Source organism: Rhea pennata, chromosome 10, assembly GCF_028389875.1.
Source record: "Rhea pennata isolate bPtePen1 chromosome 10, bPtePen1.pri, whole genome shotgun sequence".
NCBI classification, from domain to species: Eukaryota; Metazoa; Chordata; class Aves; order Rheiformes; family Rheidae; genus Rhea; species Rhea pennata.
Window position 1 is genome coordinate 10,994,158 of NC_084672.1, and position 25,079 is coordinate 11,019,236.

At 41.4% G+C, this 25,079-nt stretch overlaps 2 protein-coding genes across 7 annotated transcripts in view; one reads left to right on the forward strand and one right to left on the reverse strand.

Moving 5' to 3' along the window:
• Positions 1–528: 528 nt before the first annotated feature.
• Positions 529–24,821, forward strand: LOC134144612 (lamin-L(III)-like). Of its 4 annotated transcripts, XR_009959432.1 has the most exons (13): positions 529–896; positions 4,875–5,031; positions 6,001–6,126; positions 7,044–7,214; positions 8,658–8,783; positions 8,897–9,117; positions 9,975–10,203; positions 11,115–11,222; positions 12,073–12,186; positions 12,294–12,404; positions 12,543–12,613; positions 15,135–15,163; positions 15,670–17,229. XR_009959432.1 is itself a non-coding variant. In XM_062583679.1 (12 exons), the coding sequence occupies exons 1-11, from the start codon at positions 529–531 to the stop codon at positions 12,582–12,584; spliced, it is 1,773 nt and encodes a 590-aa protein (XP_062439663.1). In that variant the 3' UTR covers positions 12,585–12,613; positions 24,663–24,821. The 4 variants fall into 4 exon arrangements, 3 of the variants coding, with proteins under 3 accessions (XP_062439663.1, XP_062439662.1, XP_062439664.1); XM_062583679.1 differs by lacking the exons at positions 15,135–15,163; positions 15,670–17,229 and adding an exon at positions 24,663–24,821; XM_062583678.1 differs by lacking the exon at positions 15,135–15,163.
• The window catches only part of SH3GL3 (SH3 domain containing GRB2 like 3, endophilin A3), a 50,695-nt gene continuing 45,030 nt past the window's right edge, over positions 19,415–25,079 (reverse strand). For all 3 annotated transcript variants that reach the window (XM_062583681.1, XM_062583683.1, XM_062583682.1), the window contains exon 9: positions 19,415–20,233. In XM_062583681.1, the coding sequence (XP_062439665.1) occupies positions 20,028–20,233 (206 nt within the window). In that variant the 3' untranslated portion in view covers positions 19,415–20,027. The remainder of the gene's footprint in view (positions 20,234–25,079) is intronic.

Genomic DNA, 25,079 nt, shown 5'->3' on the forward strand with positions numbered 1-25,079 from the left:
AACAAAATGCAAAAACCAGACAGAAAGAGCAGCGCTCCGGGGCGAGGCAGGCCGGAGTGCGAGCATCACACTGCGGCAGTGATGCTGCCTCCAAAGGCGATTCTTTTTTTTTTTTTTTTTTTTTTTTTTACCCCGGCACCTCGCACCGTTTGGTAGCGACGCCGAGCTGCTGCCGGCTTCCTACCAGCTCCTTCCCCGCCCTCTGCGAGCAGCTCCGTTGGACGGATGTGCTGCAGCAGCTGCAATCATGTGCAAAACCAGAGCAAAAAAAAAAAAAAAAAAAAAGAAAAGAAAAGAAAAAAAAAGAAAAAAGAAAAAAGAAAAAAAAAGAAAAAAAAGGAAAGAAATGAAAAAACAGTGTTTTTGTTTGTTTGTTTCTAGCGGAGCCGCCGGCGGTGCCCCCGGCCGAGCCCTTTAAGCGGCCGGGGCGGGCGGCAGCTGCCGGCTATTTATACCGGGCGGCGGCGGGGCTGCCCGGGCGCCTTGCGCGGGGCGGCGCCGGCCGGCGGTGCCGAGCCCGCAGCTGCCATGGCCACGGCTCTGTCCTCCACGCCGGCGGGCGGGGGCCGCTCCCTGGGCCGCGCCGCCGCCGCCTCGCCGCTGAGCCCGACGCGGCTGAGCCGGCTGCAGGAGAAGGAGGAGCTGCGGCAGCTCAACGACCGCCTGGCCGCCTACATCGAGCGGGTGCGGGCGCTGGAGGCCGACAAGGCGGCGCTGCAGCAGCGGCTGGCCGAGCAGGAGGCGGGCAGCGGCCGGGAGCTGGGCAGCCTGCGGCTCCGCTACGAGGCGGAGCTGGCCGACGCCCGCCGGGCGCTGGACGACATCGCCATCGAGCGGGCCGCGCTGCAGGTGGAGCTGGGCAAGATCGGCGAGGAGCACCGGCAGCTGCACAGCAGGTCGGTGCCCGGCCCTGCGGCGCCGAGGCGCAGGCGGGGCGGGCCAAGAGGCGGTAGCTGCCTGCAGCCAGCCCCTGGGTGCTGGGGGGCAGTGCTCGGTGTGGGCAGTGCTCGGTGTGGGCAGGCGGTGGTGTGACGCCCGCAGGGGTGGTACAGGGAGCCTGCAGTGCCTCAGCTCAGGGGGAATCTGTGTGTGCCCTGTAACGTGGGCTCTAGAGACACTGCTTTGAGCACCTGTTCTAGTGCTGTGGGGCTGAAGGAGGCTGCAGAGCTCCCTTGTGATGGGTGTGGGGCTCCCCCAGAGCCTCTGGTGTTGGGAGAGCTTGTAATGGAGCAGTGGTGTGTGAATGCATGGCTGACTGGGATTGCCACCACACCTGGGTCCATAAACACCTGAGAAGCTGCTATGCTGGAAAGCATGTAGAAAGCTATAGGGATGGGGGAAAAGGAGTTTCAGCATGGAGTCAGCTAGTATTTGCTAGGGGCTTATTAGCTCAGGCATTGCCTACAGGGGACTAAGCAAAGCAGTTTGTTCTGTAAGTGATACAGCTATATTCCCTGACTGACCCTTACCTGGCCTAGGCTGGTACTGCATAGGACTTGTCCTAGTGGCTTTTCCATCTTCAGATAAGATTTAAATGTTACTGGGATGAACTGCTTGCTGTTTCAGGTTTGCATTTTTTTTTCAAGTTGTGTATCTTGTGCCTTGTCTCCTTGTCATCTGGTCCCCTAAGGCCTGGAAAAGGAAGTGGCCCAACAATCAAAACTCCTTGAAAGAGAAGTGTCTACTTTTAACATGCTTCTTTGGTGAATATGTGAAAAAACTAGTAGTGTCACCTCTGTACTGCCCTATTGTACTTCTAAACCACTTACAGATGTATAATTTGGATGCTAATAAGCTGCCTAAACTTTGCTATAAGCTTTATAACATACAACTTTTAAGTACTAGCTTTTTCTGACTCTTCATAGTATGGTGCAAATGCTGTATCCTCATAGATCCAGTAGGACTTCAGTAGCTCTTCTGTTTAAGGATAAAATTTGTTTTTACTCTAAGTTTCTGTTTTCAGCTGCTTAGAATGCTTGGTCTTGTCTCATTCATGCCAGATCCTAGCTTGTAAGTCTGTTTCATAAATGTAACCAGCCACTTGATTGGACAGTGAGAAGGCTAATGCCAGTTCAGGAATTTTTCTGCTGCTCTGTGTTTGTCTAACTCAGTGGCTTTGTTTATAAAGCTTTAGGCTTGGCAGGTATGTAATCCTTTGGACTGATCTAACTTCTTTAAAGCATCTAGGTCTTAAAGCGGCTAACTTTATAACCTATGGGAAATGATACAAAGTATATCCTGTTTTCTGAAAGGACTAGACAGGAGTCCTAATATTAATGAGTATGTGTATCTAGGCTGTCTAACTGCAAATGTCTCAGATGACTTGGAACAAACTGCTTTGAGGGTATCATGGCCTTTATATAAACCCTTTAAATAACCTGGAACTCTTATAGGATGGAATGTCACCAGATAACTTTCCCAACGGCATTAACCATTGGCTCTTATTAATCACTTTAGTAAAGAGACTTAAAGTTTCAGCAACAATGAAATGCGCTTGCATTTCAGTTACTCTGTTTTTACTTCTTAAACAGTGGTAACTGGAAGTAGGCCAAAGATGTTTGGGAAGCAGGAGCTGTGGGTAAGCATATCAGTTGTTTTAACTTAGAGCCTGAGGAAGGTCAAAGCAAGTACAGTAGCACAGCAGAGAGGATTGGTTTCCTTGTGCACCAGTGGGTATAGATGTGCATTTTGAACCTGAAATGTGTGCTGTAATAAGTCCAAGCTGTAAGAATGAATTCTATAAGTGCTCATAATAGTCTATTGTCTTGACAAACAGGAGTTTGTCTTTTGATTTAAAAAGGTTTCTTAAATTCAAATTCTCCAGGTCAAACAAGGTATGAGACATAGCCTGGAACATGTAAATTAGTATGTGATAGGAAATGTCAAAAAGCTATTATCACAGGCATTTGATAGTCAGTAGGCCAGGTTTAGTTCTGGAATGGTTAGTGCAGACTTCAAAGTCAGAATATGCAAGATTGGAGTAGTGTCACTACTTGTTGTGTAATAATGCAAAGTGCTGTTCTGAACCCTAAACTTGGTTTAAAATGGTAGTAAACACTTCTCAAAGCCAGGCTTTGTTAAATTGGTATTATTAAAGATTAAATGCTTTGCCTAAGTTTTCTGAAAGTATTTGTCAGGAAAGAATTGAAGAAACCTGAACCGGGCTGTAAGCAGCCTGCATCAGAGCAAAGTGAAGCTTTCCAACCCATAGTTAACAGATGCTAATGGAATGTGTCATTCTTGCACACATTTAGGTGACTGGAATGAAAATTTAGATTGACAGAATTAGTAGTTTCATTTTCAATAAGTAGTATTATAAGACACTTGTTAGTATCATAACTAGGTAATACTCACAATAAGTGATACTGATAGCAGAGATCCCAAGAACAAAGTGGAATTAATGCCTAGAAAATAATTTAAAAAAACTTGTAAATGGTGTAAAATCTACAATGTTAACTTGTTGATTACACTCAGAAGTACTTTTTTCTAAAATCTGAGTAAACTACCTTCTTTTGCTAGCATAGTTATTAGCACCTCATGCTCACAGAGCGTGAGGATGATCCACAAATGCCTCTAGGAAGCAGAGCTGGAGAGAACCTCATCTAGCCCCTCTCACCCCAGGCCCATGCTAGAACCATGTGTACCTGGGTACTAGCAGGCGTTCGTGTAACCGCTTCTAAAGCCAGAAGAAGATTCCAGAATATCCCCAGGCAACTTGCTTCAGTGCTGAACTACCGTTCATTTCTTCTTCCTAATGTCTAACCCAAATATCCCTCCCTGCAATTTAAGCCTACAACTTCCTGTCTCTTCCACAACAGACAGGGAAAAGATTCCCTGCCTCTGTGCTGCAGTCCCCGACGTGTGTGGAGACTGTTATGGCTCCTGTCACTTTTCTCTTCCCTAGACTAAACAACCCTGACTTTTTCCCCCAATCTTTCCTTGCTGTCCAGGCTTTCTAGAGCTGATGGCTCCTGCAGAGCGACTTTGGACTCCCTCCAATGGGTCTGCTCAGTTATCAACTGGAAAACTCATTGTGTGAATTATCGCAACCTAGCCGCTTGGCAGAGCAGCTTTCTGCTAAAATAAGTCGGAAGCGTTATTCCTCACAATCTCAAATTTGAGAGGTTTTGAGCAGGAAGCTGGACCCTGGACGTAGGTCAGACAGCCGCAAGGACATTAAACTGAAGCGGTGGGAAACTATCACCCCTTTCTTCCAGAGACCAGAACCTGCCGTGGAGCTGGGCAGAGCCGGCCGCCGAAGCCGCCTCGTCCATCCGGTCGGCCGGACGGCTGCAGGCCCTGGGTGGCAGGAGGAGGCCCCGGCGCGGGACGGTGCCCTCCAGGGGCCAGAACTCCTCCTGCCCTCGGCGCTTCAGCGCGCTGGCGGCCGCGGCGGCCCATGGCCTCTCCGCCCGGGTGGGTGAGGCCGAGCCCCCGGCTGTCCCTCGCAGCCGGGTGGTTTAACCGCTCCCGGGGGGTGTCCGCTTCCTGGGTGCCGCCTCGGTCGGGGCAGGTGACTGCTGCCAGCTGTGCCCGGCTCGGGCCCCTCTGGAGATGGTGGCCGGGGCCTTCCCTCCCCGCTGGCGGTCCGCGCTAGCGAATACTGTGCAGGGCTTGAGAGAAACGAGCTGCGAACTGGGGCAAAGCTTCTCCATGTCTTTGTTTTGAAAAATGATGCTTGTCTGAAAGCTCTGCCTGATTCCTTTCTTAGAGCCCACTCTGTATTCTCACTGCAAATGTTTCCCTTTCTTCTGCTTCAGTTCTACCACAGACCACACCCCCCCCCAGTAATGGTAAATAGACCTTAAAAAAAAAACAAAACTATTCCTGCCTTGCCAGCTGCAACTGGTGAGTGTAAAACTTCTCTCTCGTAGGAATTCAAAGAAGGAAGCAGACTTAAACCTGGCACAGGCTCGCGTGAGGGACCTCGATGCTCAGCTGAACGCGAAGGAAGCCGACCTAGCAACAGCCCTGAGTGAGAACCGAAGCCTGGAGAACGACCTCCGGGAACTGAAGGATCAAGTAGTCACTGTAAGACTTGCTCCTACAATTTCAGTTTTGCTCTTGTTCCTGAAGACTTGCTTTTTCTTTTCCTAAATTAGTTAATTGGTGTTTTAAAGGTAGGCAGAGACTGTTTTCTATGAAAACTACAGGTGAGCAAAAGGATTTACTGAATCTTACTGAAAATGAATAATTGGTTCATTAAAATGCCCTGTAGCAAGTACCTTTTAATTTCATTCTGTGCCTGTAGTATATAATACTGCTTGTTCTAAGAGCAAATCAAGTTGAATTGCTACAGCCCCTGTAGCATTCTCTAACATGTCACTAAATAGAACATTTGGACCCTGCTTCACTATGTTTAAGTCTTGGTAGAATAAATTTCTCACTACTTTTTTTAATAGACTTGTGCTACAGAAATGAACTCTGAGGCTTGAATTGCTACAGCAGTTACTTAAAAATGTTTTATCTTGATGCTTTAATGTGATCATTGAACAAGCTGGCTTAGGAAGAGAAATAAAGCTTTGTATCATTAAAATAGCACACTCCAATACTTGAAGTGTCTAATAGCTTGCCAGCATAGTAAGGCTATACTGGGGGATATCACTTGCTAAATATCAAATAAATGGCATTGGAATTTAGATGGAAGTTTAGAACACTTAGTATTGTTAAGGGGAGGAATCTATATGGGTGGTACAATTGATTTACCTGAGGTCTACTTCCTGGGCTTGAAATAAAACAGTAGTGAAACTTAGCTGGTGTGGCTGTGGGATTCTGTATACTTACCCTCTGAAAAATCTGCTCCACGTACACTTTAACAGCATACTTTGCAAACATCCTGGGTCCCAGTGAATCAGGAATTTTAAATGAAGCTTGTTGTTCTACTGTTTAAGCAGTGTATTTTGATGTAGGAATGAAGTTGAATGATCTGTTTTAAATTGGCTGCCTTTGTTTGGAAAAGCATCTCTTAATTTCAGTTACCCTGATGTTAATCTCTTCCAGCTGAAGATCTCACTGGAGGATACCAAAAAGCATCTCCACGGTGAAATGTTGAGGAGAGTGGATCTGGAAAATCAAATGAAAACTTTGCAAGAGCAAATGACATTCCAGAAGCGCCTTCATGAAGATGTATGTTTTAGCTTATTAACAAGGATTCTTGTAGGTGTCAATGACCCCTGGATGCCCTTAAAAGCAATGTTACATGTGCTTTATCCTTAAAAAGGTAACTAGCTGAGTCAACCTATGACAGTCTACCAACCAATAAAAACCACCTAACTAGGAAGACTTCAAGAAAGTGCACAACCTCATGTTAACTGGCATAGTACCAATAGGTATCTGGAGTATGAGATAATTTTCTCAGGCTGCACTTCTGAAGGTAACTACAATCCCAACATACTACTTTGTGTAACTGAAAGTACGAATATTACAGCTGAAATAAAATGATTCCAGGTGTTTTCTAGAAGCCTAAAATAACCAAAGAAGTGGAATCTCTTCTAATAAGCATCTCATGTTCCCTACTTCATTAACACTTCTCAAAGTTTACTAGACAGCTTTGATAATTCATTATGTACCACAGAACTGAATATCATGTAAATGTAAACCAACTTTCCAATTCCAAAGCATGTGTGGTTTAAGTGGTGATCTGAATTTTTAACCCAGCTTGCTGCTCTTGAATAAAATAAGAATACATAAAGCAGTTCTTAAACTAGTCTACATGCATGTCCTCTAACTAGGTGAAAAGTTAAGAAATCAATCTAGTTCAAAGGATTAGTCTGCAAACTGGATGCAAACTACTGCATTTAGTAGTTCATCAGAGCAATGTTGGCAGTAAGGAAGCTGAACAGTCCAGCGTGCCTAGATAGAAGTAGGTGACCTAATGGATGAGTGTCTAAATTCTGTGAATACAGATGAATTTCCATGTACTTGATGACAAATCTGCTTGTGTTGAATGACTTGCTAAGCTGTTACTGTAAGGCCACAGTCTCAAATTGAGCTGTGTTGTGAAGTGGCTTGCTTATTTTCTGAGAAACTTGTTCTCCTCCTAGGAGCTAAAAGAGACAAAGAGAGTCCATGAGAGCAGGATAGCAGAAATAGAATCCGGCCGTCAGAGAGAATTTGAAAGTAAGCTCTCGGATGCTCTGCAAGGGCTCAGAAAACAACATGAAGAACAAATTCAAGGATACAAAGAAGAGCTGGAACGAACATTCAGTGCAAAAGTGAGTCTGCAGAAGATGCCAATAAAACAAAATTTAAGCTCTGCACCTTGACATGATTAAATTGACACTCACATAAATAGCTGAGTGAAGCCCTTGCTTTCCATGCAAAATTTCTTGGCATAAATGTGAAAAGTAATCAACTCTACAGCTATTGTAGAATCTCAGAACAGTGTCAAATATTTGACAATTAAATTTTTTGTCCACAAACATGTATAATCCCAAATAAAACTGGTTCAAGCATAAATGATTCCTTTGAGCAGAGTTAGGGACAGTTAAGGTAACAAAATTGACTGGAATTCAAACTCCTGATAAATCTGAATACAAGCCTGACAAATCTAGGTCCAAAGTGTGCTAGTATTAAGCAACTACATATTAGTATTAAGTTATTATTAGTATTAAGTATTTTATATTAAGTATTTTATAAGTATATTATTAGTATTAAGCAACTACAGCATTGGTGAATAAAAGTTGCTGCAATTATAGTTGTACTAAAATACATGGAGCAGTATTATGGTTGCTGAAGGGCACTTTCAAACATATGAATGCAAATGTTCCTTTGCAGCTGTACTGAATAAGGCAGAGTGGCTGTGGAGATAGTGTGATGGTATCTCTCTCCTGTAAATGCTCTACCACCTTGTCCTAGCATTAGCCTTACAGTCAGACAGAAGCAATGCTTCAGGCTTGTACTCTTGTAATTAAGATCCTAGAGGTCTCTGGGCTGGTTGCACTGCACAGTATTGCTTCTTAAGCCTTTTTTAATATTCAGTGCAGAATGGTATGTTCTGCTGCTTTTATTATCAAGTAGATCTCTTAATTTTGTCTTAATTCTTCTGAGTTTCTCTGGTTTCTAACTTAGTAAACTCCTTCTGACACTTCTGCCAGGATTCCTGCTGGACCTCCTGTGACTGCCTCTTGTATTAGCATGGCTTTCTTTTATTTTTTTTTAGCTTTTGCTAAGCTAAAAAAGCATAGCTTTTGTTTTATTTTTCTCAAAAAAATCTCAAGATTGACCTGCTCTAGAAATAGCTTAGTGTTACAGAAACTGTTTAAAACTTTTGGGGACGAGTAATACTTTGGGGAAGAATAATACACCTAATATGTAGTCTTATGCTTTGACAAGCAGCTTCCTACCTTATTCTCTATATTGTTCTTCTGGAGAATCAATTTACCTCATATCTATACAAAGTCTTTATGCATCTGTAATTGAAATGTCTTAATCCAGCACCTTTAATTACCTGATTATTGCTGACATGATATCAAAATCATGTAAGCCCCCTTGAAAAGCAATGAAAAATCTTTTGACCTGGAGTTTATTGGTATCTGCACAGTTAAGTAAAACATAACTATTTCCAGATGTAACACAGCTGGAAATCACTTAGTTTTCTCTGTATTTAAAATAAAAGGTCATAAGTAACTCATTACTAACACTGACTTATACCATAGATGGAGAATGCCCAGCTGTCTGCGGCAAGGAATAGTGACTTTGCCAATGCTGCTCGGGAGGAGCTAATGGAAACGAAGCTGAGAGTCGATGCTCTGACGTCCCAAGTTAGTCAATATCAAAGCCAGGTACTATCTATGTTTATATATATATTTAATATCATTTTACTTTAGTCAGTTCAAAGTATTGGGCTCTTCTAATCTTGTTGTGCTTTAATTGAATTTTTCCCCTTTAATTTTAGAATGCTGCTTTGGAGAACAGAATAAGGGAGCTACAAGAGACACTGGATTATGATCGTGATCTCCATCGAAGACGTATGGCAGAAAAAGAGAAAGAAATGGCACAAACCCAGCAGCAGGTACAAGCACAGTTGGAAGAATATGAGCATCTCTTAGATGTGAAACTGGCTTTAGATCTGGAAATAAATGCCTACCGAAAGATGCTGGAAGGAGAGGAGCAGAGGTAGGATATGACAAGATCCTCATATGAAGACTTCATCTAAGACCTCTATAATAATTAACCCCATATGCTTTAGAATGGGGAGAAGGCAAGAAGTAAATGTGATTGTGCAATTAGTATGATAATTTAGTTCCTAAAAACGATCTACAATAGATCATGCTTTATACCCCACACCCCCTTAACAATGTAGTAACTTGTAAACCCAACCAAAAAGACTCGAAGCTTCATTAGACACCCCTCCCTGAATCATATTTAAACTTTCTCAAAGCTTCATGCTACATCCTAGAAATAGTGGCCCTTCTTCTCTCCTTGTACCTCAGACTTAGGTGCTGATGCCATCTGCATGGGGTAATGAATGTTGCAAAAAAGCTGCTTACATAGGTAGTCATTCTGCACAGGTTTTAACTGTCTAGCTAGCTGAGAAGTTCATTTGGCACTCGTGGAACTTCAGCATTAAAGGCTGCATACATGAATGAAATGAGGAAGTTGTATCAACTCCAACTCACCATACGCTGCTTGGTGAGAACAACATGAACTCTCACTACATGCTAAGAAAGGTCAAGAACTTAAAACTACTTCCACTAAAGAGCATATCCATAGAGGCTTTAAATGAATACTTCTTGCAATTGGGAATAATTTCTTATGGACATAAGCTTGCTCTGAACTCTAGGTCTGAGGCTGTCTTCCAAACTTAACAAGCTACTTACTAAGTTGTTCTTGCCAGTAAAAATAAAATCTTATGTTTGAGACTTTATGGAAAGCTGGGATATAGGAAGCTGTTAGGCTTGGGTCTCCTGGGAGGAGAGGAGCAAGAAGAACTAGCATTCACTTGAATATCTGCTTATCTGACTCCCTTCTAGACTAAAGCTCTCACCTAGTCCATCTTCACATGGCACTGCAACTCAAGCAACAACGAGTCAAGGGCGCCGGTTTCTGCATGGGAGAAAAAGGAAAATGAAAGAAGCCAAAATGAGAGGACGCAGTACTGGATTTAAGACTGTTCAGCGTGCTTCATCTTCTGGAAATGTGTCTATTGAAGAAATTGATACTGAGGGAAAATTTGTCAGGCTTAAAAACAACTCTGAAGAGGTACTTCTACTCATTCAAGTCTGCATTCCCTTCACTGTGAAGCATGACTCCTTGTGAATGGACTTCTGGCTTAGTAAGAGATGGGGGCTGGAAAGAATGAAAAGTGAGGAAAGAACTGCCAAACTAAATACTGAATAGGCCCACTCTTCAGCTAACCTGACTGCGGTCAAGAGGGGAGTTTGTAAACTGATTTGGATACTACAGGTGTCCTATTCACAGGGCTGCCTGAGAGGTGCCTTTGGAGGAGCTCTGTTGGCTTCTATGATGCAGAAGTGTTTAGTTATTTCTCACCAGATTCAGTCTAGCACTATCAGAAGTACTTGTTCCTTGATGAACCACATAATGTGCTTAGTAAATTGGATAATGACAGCTTCTTATTACTTAGAGGTGATTAGAACAGCTAAAAGGCTGAATAGGATTGGCAGTATCTAACCCATACGGAGAAGGTTTTTCTAATTAGGTAACTCTTCAGATGGTTTAATCTGCAAATCCTGAATTATTAGAATTAGGTTCTGAAGCTTTTAAAAATTAAGGTTAGTAGCTTTGCTACTTCAGCCTGACATACTTTAAACCTTCACCTGCCATTTTATGTATGTTCAGGCTCAACTTGTGGAAGGACATGACCAAGTTCATTTATCAGAATCTCCTTGGTAAGAACATCATGATATTCTAACAGAAGGCAAGGACAGGGGTGCCTAAATTTGTGGGACAGTTGGTAATCTTAACTGTAAGGAAGTACTGGCACAGGTCATAGGGAGGCTTTATTGGAAACTTGAAGGCAGCCTTAAAATTGGTCAGACTCCTTTATGCTGTGTGAATGGAATTAAATGATCCTTGACTATAGAAAGAACCTTGCTCTTCTATGATATGGTATTGGCCTGTAATGCTGAGAGAAACTTCTTATCCCATAGGATCAACCGCTGCATGGATGGGTGTTGAGACGACGGCTTGGAAGTATCTCTGATGCAACATACAGATTCCCTTCACGGTTCACTCTTCAGGCAGGCCAGATGGTTACAGTAGGTAGCAGATTTGTAATACTTAAGAGCTGTGGTTTTGTTATCTTGAAGGACAATAGAGACCCAGCTTGTGTAACAAGAAAAGCTCTATTAATGCCTGTTAAACTTTCTCAGTGTTGTAAGTGCCCAGAGAACCAAAAATCCTCATATGGAGAGGGAGACAGGAAAATCCTTGCAACAGCTTAACCTGAAACGCCAATTAAATTTTCTTAAAGTTGTGGATAATCTGGATTCTTGAGATTGAAATGTGCTCTTATTGCAAACAAAATCTAACTCTTCACTGTTAGAGCTCCCCATGGTCTGGTGATTTGATACAAGCTGTGCAAAGACTTTTCCTGTTGCTAGCATCGCTTGTCTACTGAGCCATGCTGGGCTCAGTTAGTGGCATTAAGCTAAACATTAGCTGTAACTGCTTATCTAAGTAGGTCTAGATAAGTGTTCAAAAAACCCAACTCTATATTCCAAACTATCACAAGTTTACTTAAGAGGTCTGGTAGTGACTCCAGGTTAGAGAAGGCCATCTTGTGTACACAGCTTGCTGCTGTGAGTAAGTCTATAACCATGGTTTTGCTCTGTGACCCAAATGGTATGCATGTCCAAGCAAGGCTACCTCTTAATCTGGTAGAAGCTGCTAACAGCTTTTTCTGTGCTAGATGTTCTACAGTCTTAAGCTGAAAGCACTGCCAGTTTCTTGATTAGTCCTAAAAAAGCACAAATCCTGCCACAGAGCAGAGTGGTTCAACTTATATTACTGGACATCTTTGGGAGTGCTTAGGAGTTGCACACAATAATGAATCCTTATCTAGCTAAGAATAAGGATCTTAAGCTCATTATTTATATCTGTCTGCAGATTTGGGGTGCAGATGCTGGTGTAAGCCCAGGTCCTAGTGATCTGGTCTGGAAGTCTCAGTCTTGGGGAACAGGGGACACCATTGGTGTTACACTCATTACAGATGATGGTGAGGTAAGTGAAGTAGTAACTAGCTAGAACTTCCTAGTACTAAACCTTCTTGATGTGCTTAAATCTTGAGGGGGTGAAGGGGTCTTGGTGGTGACTCAGCTGTGTTCTAGGAACTGGCAGAGAGGAAGATAATGCATGTACCCAGAGGAGAGGGAAGTGGTGAACAAGATGATGACTATGAGGAAGAAATAACTGGAAGTGAAATGGAGTTTCCATCTCAGGTAAGCTGCCCAAAGTTTAAATACATGCTGTCAACAGAATTACTTAATTTCTTGTCATTACTACATTACATTACTACGTGAAAAATTCCCCAAGTACCATCTATGTCCTACAACTCTTACCGTTTTTCTTGATGTCAGACCAAAAGAAGAAGAAAAAAGAAATGTTGTTTGGTTTCATGATAGTGATTCCTGTGAGCATCCTAAAGCAGGTGAGATCAGTGAGAGAATCGTGCTTGTAATCTTGTAGAAAACTTGTGCCAGTAGTAGTGTTGCAGTCTCTTGTCCCATGTAGGATGTAGTTTGCATGGCTTTGCATCAGAACTGGAATTAGGTGTCTTGTTTGTTCTCTGGTGGAATGTGATCAAATAGCATCATTAATTGCTTGGTCTTAGTATAAAAATAAACATTGAAGAATACTAGCTCTAATGTCTGTACCATCTAAAACTGTCTGAGCATGAATAAGCTTACAATCTCTTATCCCTAGAAAGGAGCGCAAACACTAACTGGAAATAAAATATCTTTTGTGCATTGGAATGACTTATCTGATGCTCTTAAACAGTGTCCCTGACGTGCTCTTAAAATAACTTAAATTCGTGCTGAAGAAGGCTAATACTTCAAAAATATGAAGAGACTGAAATCAAAGTTCTGGGTGTATTGATTGCCTAAGTACTTCTGAAACTCAAACATGAGTCTGAGGCACTTCAGTGCAAGCTTGCTTCCAGATTTTTTTTTTATTTGCCCAGCAAAATAAGCATCTCGGCTTTGCTTTACTCTTAAATACTCCCTTCAGTACTTTAAGTGGCATGTAGCACAGTTGCAGGTCATGCTAGTGGAATTGACAAAGCTTAAATAGAACGGGCATATTTTGGTTGAATTATACCCCTTTGGCTACAGCTTACATGTTGCAGTGTCTCTGAAAGACTCTCGGTAGCCCCTCCAAATAGCTTTTAACAGATTTTTACAAGTCTGAACTTGATCTTGAGTGTTCCTAGTGTGCTTTGATACATTAGTGGTCAGGTATCTTTAACTGCTGAAGTATTCTAAAATAGAGCTAATATGAAGGCTTTAAATCATAACTGAACAATTCCAGAAAGAGCTAGGTTTCTAAATATGAAGCCAACAGTCAGTAACAAATCTCATCTGTGTGACCATCTTGTACAAGAACCTTTAAGTGCAAATATGTCACTACCTCACTGCAGGTATAAGGAGTTTAGATGCTTAAATCACCATGAGGGGGATAATGGAGGTATGCATTCACCATTCCCATGCTTTCCACTTCCCTCCCTTCCAGAAAGGTGGGGAGGGAGAGCCTACACTTGGAAATAAGATAAAATGAGCTCTTAACTGCATGTACTCTGCAGCTGAGCTTATCTACAGACTCCTTGCAAGGAAAAAATATACTAAACCATAGAGAGAGCACAAATGTCATTTTTAGAATGACTACCTATTTTCAGATGCACTTAGTCTGAAAGGTGATGTCTTCAATACTAATAAGCTGGTCAACCAAGTCCAACTAAGCTGTGATCACTGGGTATAATGAATATTTTTTTAAATGTTACAATTTAGTAAATAGAATGAGTTAAAGCACTTGAGCTGAAGACAGTCATTCTCTAGCAATGACTTGCCATCAAGGGAGTACTTGCAAAACTTGATTTCTGTTGTTGCACAGCAATGTGAAAGGAAAACTGGAAACTGGCAGTTGACTTCCATCACATCCTGGGATTCAGTAGCTTAAGCTCAAAAAGGACAGTTAGGGGAGGGGGCTCCAGACCTGACTAAATGCTAGTTTGCAGTCCTGAATTATTGTGCAGTGGGACCTAATATTGTCATTTACATTCCTTCTGAGGAAGGGAAACAGCATTATTGCTGTCCGTATTGCTGTCTAAAAGACCAGTTACCAGCTGGAGACCTTAGTTCTGATTCATTTAGTACTTCAGCCTATTCTAGTAAGACCTGTTTAGTAATTACTGTACTTGACTCTGAGCTGGTTTGCTTCTGTCTTAAAATAGCTCCATGCTTCCCTCACTAGTGCAAACTGAAAGGCCCTAGTGCAAGGGGATGCCTGGCTAAAACCTCAAGTCTGTCTCTCCTGCAAATAAGAGTTTGTAGAGCTACCACAGCTCTTGCCAAAAATGATCCTACACAGTTACAAGGATTGGTATTTTAATGCAGCCCATCTTAAAGCCAACACAAATTTTCAAACTGTTACATTACAAAAATACTTAGAAAATAAACTAGGGAGCTCCTCAGACTACTGTCTTGCTGAAGAAAATGATGTACCTTGGAAGGGGCAGTTACTGTCTGGTTGGTTCCTTGTCCCTACCTTTTTCCCCTTGGAATCTGGGGAAGTGTCTATTATTAGAGTACCATCTGGTTTAAAGGGAGTTCACTGAAGTTTTCAGATCACTCGGACATTCTTGTAGCATTCCAGTAGCACTGAAGGAAGGTGAGATTCTTCATTAGTAGGCTAACAAGTAAGGCTGTGTAATGTGGCTCTGAACTGCAGGCTTACAGTGCCCAGCACACCACAATTGCTGGGATACCAGCAGAAGCCTTAGGCTTATGAAAAGACTTAGTAGTTAAGAGCCTTTTCATGTTCAGAACAAGGCCTCTCCTCCAATTTCTTAAAGGTTCTTTATTTGAATTTACTAATGACAAGGCTTGTTCTGCAATCACTGATGCAAAGCTAGAGTAATGAAGGGGTTACCTTTTAGTCTGTTTTATCAGCAGCTTTACAACACAACTGTGAGCCACTTACGGTAAGAATCCATTCTAATACTCCCACTTGGAAATATTAATGTCCTTCCTTTACTCTGCTGAATTCCAGTCAAATTCCTCTTACTACCTATATGCTTCTGCCACACCAGTAATACAGAAATGATGGCAACTCAGTCAAAAATAGGTCCCTTCTTGCAAGGGCTAGCATGAATCTGCATGCCAGAAGATTTCTGAAGCCTCAGAAGTAAGGTACAGCTTGATAGCCTTTCATTAAGAAGGAAATGGCTTATGAATTGCATGGACTTCCCAAATTCTGAAAGCTTTTCTCTCTTTTCATCTCCCCTGTACCCTCTAATATAGTTGGTAATAACCTGCCTCTCAACTGTTTTGCTTTATTAATAACTAAATCTACAATATTCTGGAAGACAACAAATGAAGGGAATTGAGTAGGTTAACTATGTTCTCTTTAACCAGCTTGCACTGCAATAACATGCTACATTTGTATGCATGGTAGGTAGTTAATACCTTTAGTGTTTTATTTCTGCAGCAAAATGAGGACCCTAGCTGTTCTATTATGTAATGAAGACAAGGTGATCATCTAAACATCTCAGCGCAAAGTGACATTTTGGACTACATGTGTTCTAGTATCCTCTGCAATACCTGAAACTTGGAATTCACACCTATCTGATGTGTGTGTAAGAAGTGTTGTCCATAATGTGAAATTTCCTACTGTCTGACACTGGACCCTGTCTTGGATTCAACTATTTGAAGAGCAGCAAAGTGCAATCTTCTTAAATTTTTTTGCTCTAAATTGAACATAAGGATCTCATTTCCATAACTTGCTTGAATACGGGAGAGCATACAGTTTACAATACTTAATGTTAGACATGTGTCCCAAAATGATGATAAATACTTAAGACTGAGCATGAGGCTGCCCAGCTTTCTGAATATTTTGATATGGGTTTTCTCTGAAGGCAATTTCTGTCTTGAGCCTGAGTAGGAAACTGTGGCCCAGATTACAGCCTAGCTTGCACCTTGAGCAAGTCTGAACTTGGCTGTGGGAAAAGCATTTTATCCTGAAGGAGTGCTGAGTGTCTGAAGTGTTTCCTGCTTAGATCCTGACACTGAAATACAGAACTGGTCTAGATCACTTGCTAGAACTTTCTAGTGTTTAAAATTTTAAAATTAAAAGCAACTTGTAAAATGGTTTTTTACTTGTTTGTTATTAAATGTACTGTTCTGTTCTAGCACCAGGAAATCTAGAGACCTTGGTATTTGCTATTTCTAGATACAATACAGCACAGCATAGCTTTTACTTGTTTGCTGGAACTGGACAGTTGCATCCTATAAATGTGTGTGTTTTTTGGGGAAGCATCTCATTCCAACTCATAAGGTACTCTGAATAGTGCTGACAAGCCAGCCTCTTAAGGGGATAGGAAGCATGTTGAAAAAAAGCAGAGCTAGGAAGCATCAACTGCAATAAAAGATGCATCAGAAATACCTGCTCTTAATGTTCCTGTGCACCAAATGTTTGATGTAAGTAGGGGGAAGTGCAGTCTGCGGTAGTGCTTTGCCTATGTCTAACCAGATAGATGGGGAATACTGTCTCTTGGCCAGCAGGTAATTTACTGTAACTTCAATGGCTTTGCTGCCCACAGAGGCACAAGTGACACTTGGCAGCAGGCAGTCATCCTTCACAGTCATTATTCCACCACCACTACCTGCCCCAGCCTACCTGGTTGCTGTATGGTGAAAAAATAGCCCTTTCTCTGTAAGAACGTGAAGGGAGGGAAGCAGCTGCAATTGCAGACCTCTTCAGCTACTGGAATAGTTTCTGATGTTCTCTGCTGCCTTGCCAAAGTCTTCAGTGTTACAGAACTGAATTTCAGATCTGATCTGTGTTCGGATGCAGTGAGGCTTTTCTTAGACTGGTTTAAATTTAGTTAAATTAAGCTATTTAATAATTGAAGTTTTAAGATATGGCAACCAAATGCTGACCGAATGCTTGCATTTTAGCAGATCTAAGATTCTTGTACCTTATGGCCTAAACTTAAATAGATGCTGCTATAACTTTGCTACATTTATCTTGATGTGTTAAAACTTTTTTTTTTTTTACTATTAAAGATATTTTTTGTGTATATAACCAGTCTTGGACTTTAATATTTACAAGTTAAAAATAATAATCAAAATTATTAGCAATAATTATTGCTACTTACTGGTATTAGCAAAGTGGCTCAAAATACTTTGAAGCAATACAGCTGGCAAGTTTGGAAAAGAGTTCCTGCAGACTGAAGAAACCTTTAGCAACAGACCAGCAATAGAACTGTTTACATAGCTAATAAAGATGAATTGTAATGAAGTTGATTTAAGAGGAGTCATTTATCATTTTAGATCATGCTTCCCTTGTGGTCCAAAGGGAAACTTGATGTCCACTGACAAACTAGTGAATGAAGACTGAAGTACAGCAATGGTCATAATATAAAAGAGCTGCTACAGAATGTTTGGTAACACCAGTAACAGCCTAGGAAGTGAGATATATGTATTATACATTCTCTCTCCAGGGAATTCTGGCTAGGTAGATGAGACCTCAGTGCCTGTTTTCTTGCTTGCTATGGAAATGCAAGACAGACCTCTCCAATAAAGATGAGAAAGAAGTTCAGAAGGAAAAACCAAATGTGTTAGCACCCATCAGGCAAGTGGCAGAACACCGTTTCAAAGGCCTGAGGTGAAACAAAATGCTAGTGCTGTTTAAACAGTGTATCTTGCCAAAGATGCTGCAAGCTTTGGTTAATGATGGTTTCACCTTTTTCTTTCACTGCTTGCATTCTGTGCAATGGATTATAAGGAGTATATAATATATACGATCCTAACATTCACTAATATATCACTGCAATGTACCAAAGTGGAAGCCATTTAATTTGTGTTTAATTTATGTGGTTTCATATGTGGCTGTGTTTTTTCTGTACCAAGATTTCTTCTTACCCTACTCTTAACTGAAAAGGTTAGTCAATGAAAGGCAGCTCTATAAGGTATTTTGCTGCCAACTTTAGAAACCCAAGCCATTACTTATGGTGACTCTTCTCTTCCCTAGATACTGTTTATTTACTTAAGCAACAACTTGGTGCATAACTGTGGTTCACAACAGATTTCCTTAGTGGCTGGTGGTATTTTTCTCTACCTCCTTTCTCTTCTCTGCCTAAACCTTTTGAAAATTGCCATGTGCACTCTTGTATTCAGAGCATCACAGCTAGTTTCATTCAAACTTGGGCAGGACAAGTTACTTCCTATATTGCTGCTTTAATCTTTAATTACTAAGTACTCACCTATAAAGCTGAAAAAGGTGTTATAAACTTATTTCTTTGCATGAGCAGGTCCAAATTTGGAGCTTCTGTTGTCCTAATTACTAGGCTGTAGGCAAAGCTGTAAAGAATAACCCTCTGCTTCTCTTGTGAGTGTTGTGCAAGCAGGAGGCAGTTTAGCACCCTAGCCGAGAGTTAAAGGAAACTGGGAAACATGAGTTTTGACAGCCAGTTAGGGGCTATTTATGCTTCTTTCATGCAAAAGTAACTGCACCTTCTCTAGGGAATGCTGCTTCTATTGGGCTACAGTATCCAGTAAAGCTTGCCCACGAGGTGTTCAGTTCCCTTCTCATTGCTGTCTTCTGTCTTATTCAGATAATAATTGGCAAAAGAGAACATGTTCCTCTGAGGCTGCTGAATTTTTTAGTTGCTACTATGTCCATTTTTACTGAGCAAAGCAGAAAAAAGCTAATAGAAAAACAAGTACTATCAAATCAAAGGTAAAATTCAGTTAAGAGGCTTGAGTGTGTCTCTGAGGCCTTTTTTTGCATGTGTTTAGCTATGGCATTTACATCTTTCCACCTATTCTCTTCTCCTTCCTTTTCCATCCCTTCAAAAAAATAATAAAAGTAGTGTATTGACTTCTGTCATTTGCAGTACTCACCAGTAATACTCACTCATTTTTCTAATAGAAACTCTGCAGAGCTAGGACCAGTTTGCACTTAGTTCAAATGCTTTTTTTTTTTCCTCTTAGCCTTCTGCTATAAGAAAATGTTAACAGACGTTATGAATGCTATGTAATCAGGGGGGAGAAAGCAAGATTATTAAAATTCCACTGGTTTGAGGGGTCATAAAACTAATAGTTTGGCTTTATCCCTCTATTTTTAATGTAGCATTGTTTTCTTTGCTGAAAGTTGATCTATCTAGCAGGAAAAGCGACCTCCAGCTCAAAAACAAGTGCCAGAACTATAGGAATAGAAGCAGCAACCACAGTTCTTTTCCCACAGAAATATTTATTAAGTTTGGTCAGTAAATTCTAGGAATTTTCAATTCTGAGAATTTGTACTTAGTACAACAACATCATAATATTGACAACAACCACTTTGCCTTTTGTCAACGTACTATTTGAAACATGGATTAACTTTCTCACAATAAATTACAGTGTGATAAATGAGAAAAGTTCAAGGACATCAGTAACTTAGGAACTGGTTACAGTTAGCTTCACTTACTTACGGTATTTTTTAAAATGGTTTTCAATGGTTTTCAATAATAAAATCATTGCAGCCAAAGATTAAAAAAAAAAATCCACATACAATAATAGCAAAGAAAGAAATGCAGTTTTGGAGCAACAGTGAGCTACCAGTAAACACTTCATACAGTGATCTTCAAGGCACAAAGCAAAAAAACTGGGTATGGGTTTTTTTGCAGGTTGATGAAGACAGGGAAGGTAAAATTTTTTGAATACAAAATAAATACATTTTAAAAAGACGCATACAAAAGTCAGTAAGTCAGTCAAATAGCAAGGCTTTCACAGAATGCCACACTGATAGAACATTTGTGAATCCATTTCAGTTATGAAATCATGTTCACAGCTTTAATGACACAATCACTGAGGCAAGGGTACCATCACTTCAACATAATTAATGGGGAAGAAGCCAGACTCTCCATTTAACATCCCTTCATACCAATTCTCATCAATCTGATTGGTCAAAGTAATGATGTCCCCTTCCTTAAACCCAAGCTCGCCTTCATTTTCTGGCTCAAAGTCATACAGAGCTTGGCAGCAAGGCTGGTCCATGTGCATTGAAGAACCTGCCCCAGTGACAGAAAAGAAAATATTAAAAGAGCTTCAAAGCAGAATACCAGCCAATAAGCATCAAAACAGCAGGTCAAAACTGGAGCCCTGCTGTCACAAATGTACCCTCATCTTTTCTCCTGACAATTTTTGCACTGCTTTCACTCCTTAACATCTAGTCCTTCTATGTATAAATATAACATTTGAGGTAGTTAATTAAAAGTATAATTCCATTTCTCCCTTAAATGCAGATGCTACTAGATTTTGATTCCTAGTTGCATTCTATTTGGAGAGAATAAACAATGTGTAGTTGAAGCAATCACAGTGGTCAGGCTCACACCATGCTTGCTTTGGAGTGGCGGGCAGGGGAAGCTGAAGGCAAGGAGGTGACAAAACGGCAGAGTTGATCAGCAGAATGATGAGCACGCATTTCAACAACTGCCCCGCAGCACACTGACTGCACGAACACCTACCAGGAATCAGGGGCTCAGGCTCAGTCCTACCAGCATGCACTGCCACCCAGCAGGCGGCACCCGGACGGGGCTTCCCAGCAAACTGCAGTGTGAGGCTCCCCTCACCTCACCCGAGCAGCCACAGTCATCTCCGAGCCACCTCTCCCCAGGTTCGTGGGTCCAGAGTCTGTGCTCTACAGGCCCCTACTCTGAACTGAAGCAAAGGCGGTGCTAGGAACAACGGTGCCTGTCAAATTGTCTTACAGAGGAAAACAAACAGCAGCCCAGCTGCTGCAGTATCTGCCTTCTGTTGTCACTTACGCTGTTTGCTCAGGGTCTACTGCAGAGAGCTTCATTCTGAGCTGCTGTTCATAAATATTAATGATACCATATACAAACAGTCATAGGTACATATAATTACAGGAAAAATAAATTATATATATGAAAATTAGAGTACAAAGAAGATCACCATTAGCAAAAGAAGTGAAAGTTTTAGATGCAGTCATCTAAAAAAAAAGAAAAAAAAGAAAAAGAAAAAGGAATCAGTAGTTAATTGGCCTGGATTTATACTATGGATGCCTACATACCATCATATTTACTCATTCATATTTATGAATACTAGATTATTCTTAAAGTAATCTAAACGTTCAAATTGTAAAGTTCAGTTCTATGGGCAAGGACTAGCCAGAAGTTCAACTGAAGTTCAGCCATGACATGTTTTTAAAAACATATGCAAGCGTATCCAAGTAAAAGTCAAGTAATTTTAATATATTCATAAAGGAAGCAGAGGAGAAAGGATTTCATGCTGCTCCCACGTAAACAGTAGTAAAATGCATACAGCAAGACAAAGAACTCTTGAACAATGTAGTACTTACATTAAAGCAGTTAATAAACTTCTTTCTTTAATAGTAAATTATTTTGTTGCAATTTTGCAAATAAGGCAACCAGTTCTCAAACATTCTAATCCTGGCCATCTCTCCAAGCTGTTATGCTGAGAAAATCAGCACACCATTGCTAATACAATACAGGAGTAATACCTAAGATGTGAAAAACGCAGGTCACCTGGCTTCTAACGTGCTAATCATGGTAACGTGTAAGAAAGTAAATTACTAGAAAGCCCCCTGCCTGGGGATGGCAGGAGGGAATGACAGAGCGCTGCGAGAACAGACTGAACAGCGAGAGCTTTGCTCTGGACATGTTCTTGCTGAAACAGTCCAAGCAGAGAAAAGCAGGCAGAGAAAAGCAGCTGGGCCACAGTTTTCTGACAAAAATCAACAGACTATCTTCAGAAATAGCTGTGTTATTTTCAGAGTCTTTGCCAGGGTAGAACCAGTACCAGCTCCCCGGAACAGTCTACAGCAGAAGGCAGTGCTCTGAATAATTGACATAATTCCTCACTTCCACCAGCTGCCCTGGTGGGGCTAATTTATTACGGCAAACCAGTTAATTTCTGACAGCAGGGCACCTGATAAGAGGTGGATCACATTTGGTTCATTTTAAGCTCCAAGGAACTGAAAAAGAAGTATCTGGCAGCCTGAACAGATTTTAAAATAATGATCACAGCCAGCACAAGCAGTTTCTCTGTAGGCTGTAGGATCAAAGCATTCACTAGAGCCACTGCTACTGTACGATTCAAGGAGATGAAGCCTCCCCCACGCACGTAACGGGGCAGCACCGCCAGACAGGCGGCAACACGCGCTGGCTAACATCACGGCGCTGGCCCCAGGACTCCAGGCTCCTCCTGCCCATTAAATACTCGCACATCTTCCACCGTTGCAGAGATTTAAGCAGCTAAAGAAATTGCACCCCTTTTCTCTACAGACAGGGGTTATGTTATTCTACAATACGATGCCCACCTCTTTAATTGCAGCAATTAGGGAGCTGAACTGTCACACTTCACTGACACACTGTCAGTGATGACTTGTCTCTAGACCACTCACGCTTGGACAGCACAAAGCGAAAAAAACACTCCAAAGCCACGTTAAGCAAGAGGCTGGCTGTGATTTCTGAAGCATAATGGGACTGAAAGCAGAGGCCATTCAATGCAAGTTTTTTCAAAAGGAACCATCTGTATCCACATCTCCTGTCTTCTGCACCATAATGTACACATGCAGTAGCAAAATTATACTTCCATAATGATGAAGGAGAGGCTTGCTAACATGACTAGGCTATAAGCCTCTCTCAGAGCTCACGCCTGTAAACACGTAGATGCTTATGTTAAATTCTAACACGCAGCAAACAGACCCAGCTATCATTTCCCAGTCAAACCTCAACAAACAAAAAGAATGAAAGGCATGACGTGACATGGCCTTTAAAGAGATCTGAAACGAGCCAGATGATGCTCCCAGATTCAGCTGATTAATGAAACTGGCAGTGAGCTAGAACAAAAACACAGATTTGTTATCTGTGCTTAATCAAAGGAGCTAAATAATTCAGGCCATTAAAATTATGTTTCTGTGAATCTAGCCCTGCAAATGTGTGCAAGTCATTAACAGTAAATAATCCCCATGTGTTAGTAACTGCATAAAGCAAAATACCATTTCTGCTCCAAGGAGCTTTACTCGCAAAGCTACAGCAAAATGCAGGAAAAGCCATTTCAACACTCCAGGAACTGGAGTGCGGCAGCTGTGCTGAATGCATCACTGCTCGCTTTGAACTGTCCTGTTGATTTCTGTGGCTTCACTGCAGACTAAAATACTGCCTACCTTGACTGACACTATCAGGGAAATTAAAGGCCTAAATTTTGATAAGGCCAATGTGCAACCTTGGGAAATCGAGCATCAAAGTGCTTGACTGTGTAGGATGAAAAGGTTAGTTTTCTAAATGAGGAAAAAAAAAAGAGGGTGATCATGGTGCTATCCCTCTATCCAATGAGGACCTTAAAGCATTTAGCAGCATTTTGCTTAGAGTCAACTGGTTCATATTTCTAAATCATAGATCACACATCAAATCTGAATCATGACTCAGATTTTAAAAGGCACAGAAAGGTTCCCCCATTTACAAGCAGGGCATATTCACCCCAATGTAACTCCACAGAAATCCATATGGCTAACCTTCCAGTACAGCAGGAAAAGAAAGAGGAGAATGAGCAAGGATTTAGCCAATGATTGTCCCTTCTGCAGTGATAAGAAGAGCATCCACAGCACTAGCTTCTTCAGGAGAGAGAGAAAAAAAAGTATGTATAGAAGGACTAAATACAACGAATCTTTCTGATGTTATTAACACCGCAAGCATAGCAAGAGTTGTTAAATATTTCCACATCCTCCTCTTCATCTCTCATGACTGAATTGCTTTCTCCTCTGTTCTAATGGCTGTGAGTGAGCCAAGCAGTAAGTGAAAACCTATCATTTACTGATAGGGAAGCAGTTGATGCAATATTCTGCGACTGGAAACAATGAATAGAAGTGGCTCACTCCTTTCACACCTTAATGAAAAGTAGCTGTTTATTTTTTAGTTCATTCATTCAATTTTAGTTCATGAGAACTTCTGCAAGTCCCTTTTAGTGCAGATTGTATAATATCTGCATCCTGCAAGCAGAATGCAGCTCAAAGAGACACTGGAAGGAGCATCAAGCTCCAGACTAAGCTTCGTTCTCTCACCTTTAGCTCTCTCATTTCTCTCCCAACTATCTTTAGGAAGGAACAAAGTGAGAGGAAAGAGGAAACTGCGGGGGGGGGGGGGGGGGGAAGGTTGTGAGGAGGAGGACGGGGGGCATCGGAAGAAGCTCCTATATCTCATGCCAAGTAGTGAAGGGAACCTCTGGCTCATTGTCTTCCATCTATTTTCCTTACAAATACTGGTTATGAAAAAGTGTCTTTTTTATGCTCTTTTCTTTGCTGACTGTTGTCTTTTGTGTTTTTTTTTTAATCAGTTTTCTCTCATCACTCGCTGTAGGCTTGAAGGAGATGGAAAAAATTATTTCATTTGTGAAATGAGGAAAAACTATCAGTGAGTAGTAACCTTACTAATTAATACCATTCATACAACTTTCAAGGGCTTTCAACGGCAGAAGATTTTTTGTGGAATCAGAGCCTATTCCCAACAAGGGATCCTGCTCCAAGCCAATGGATACCAGAATACTTGAGCTCAAAAATGCAGACACTATTGCATACTCCAGGGAACAAAAAGGACACTAATGTGTGTTCAAGGGCATAAAAGCCTATGTTGGTCCCAAATTTTTTCTTTACAAATATTTTACCAAAGCAAATAAAATTAGTAAAGGTGGGAGTCATCTGTCTGAAGATGTCACATGTCCAAAAGTTAAGGTCCTAAGCTAATCATTTACAGTCTCATCGACTTTGGAGTGATATTAGCATCTGGAGATACCCCAGAAGGTGATCTGTCCCACCCACTATAGGTATCTCTCTCTGGAAGAAATAAGCTGGTTCCTGCAAGCACCCTTCTTTCCATC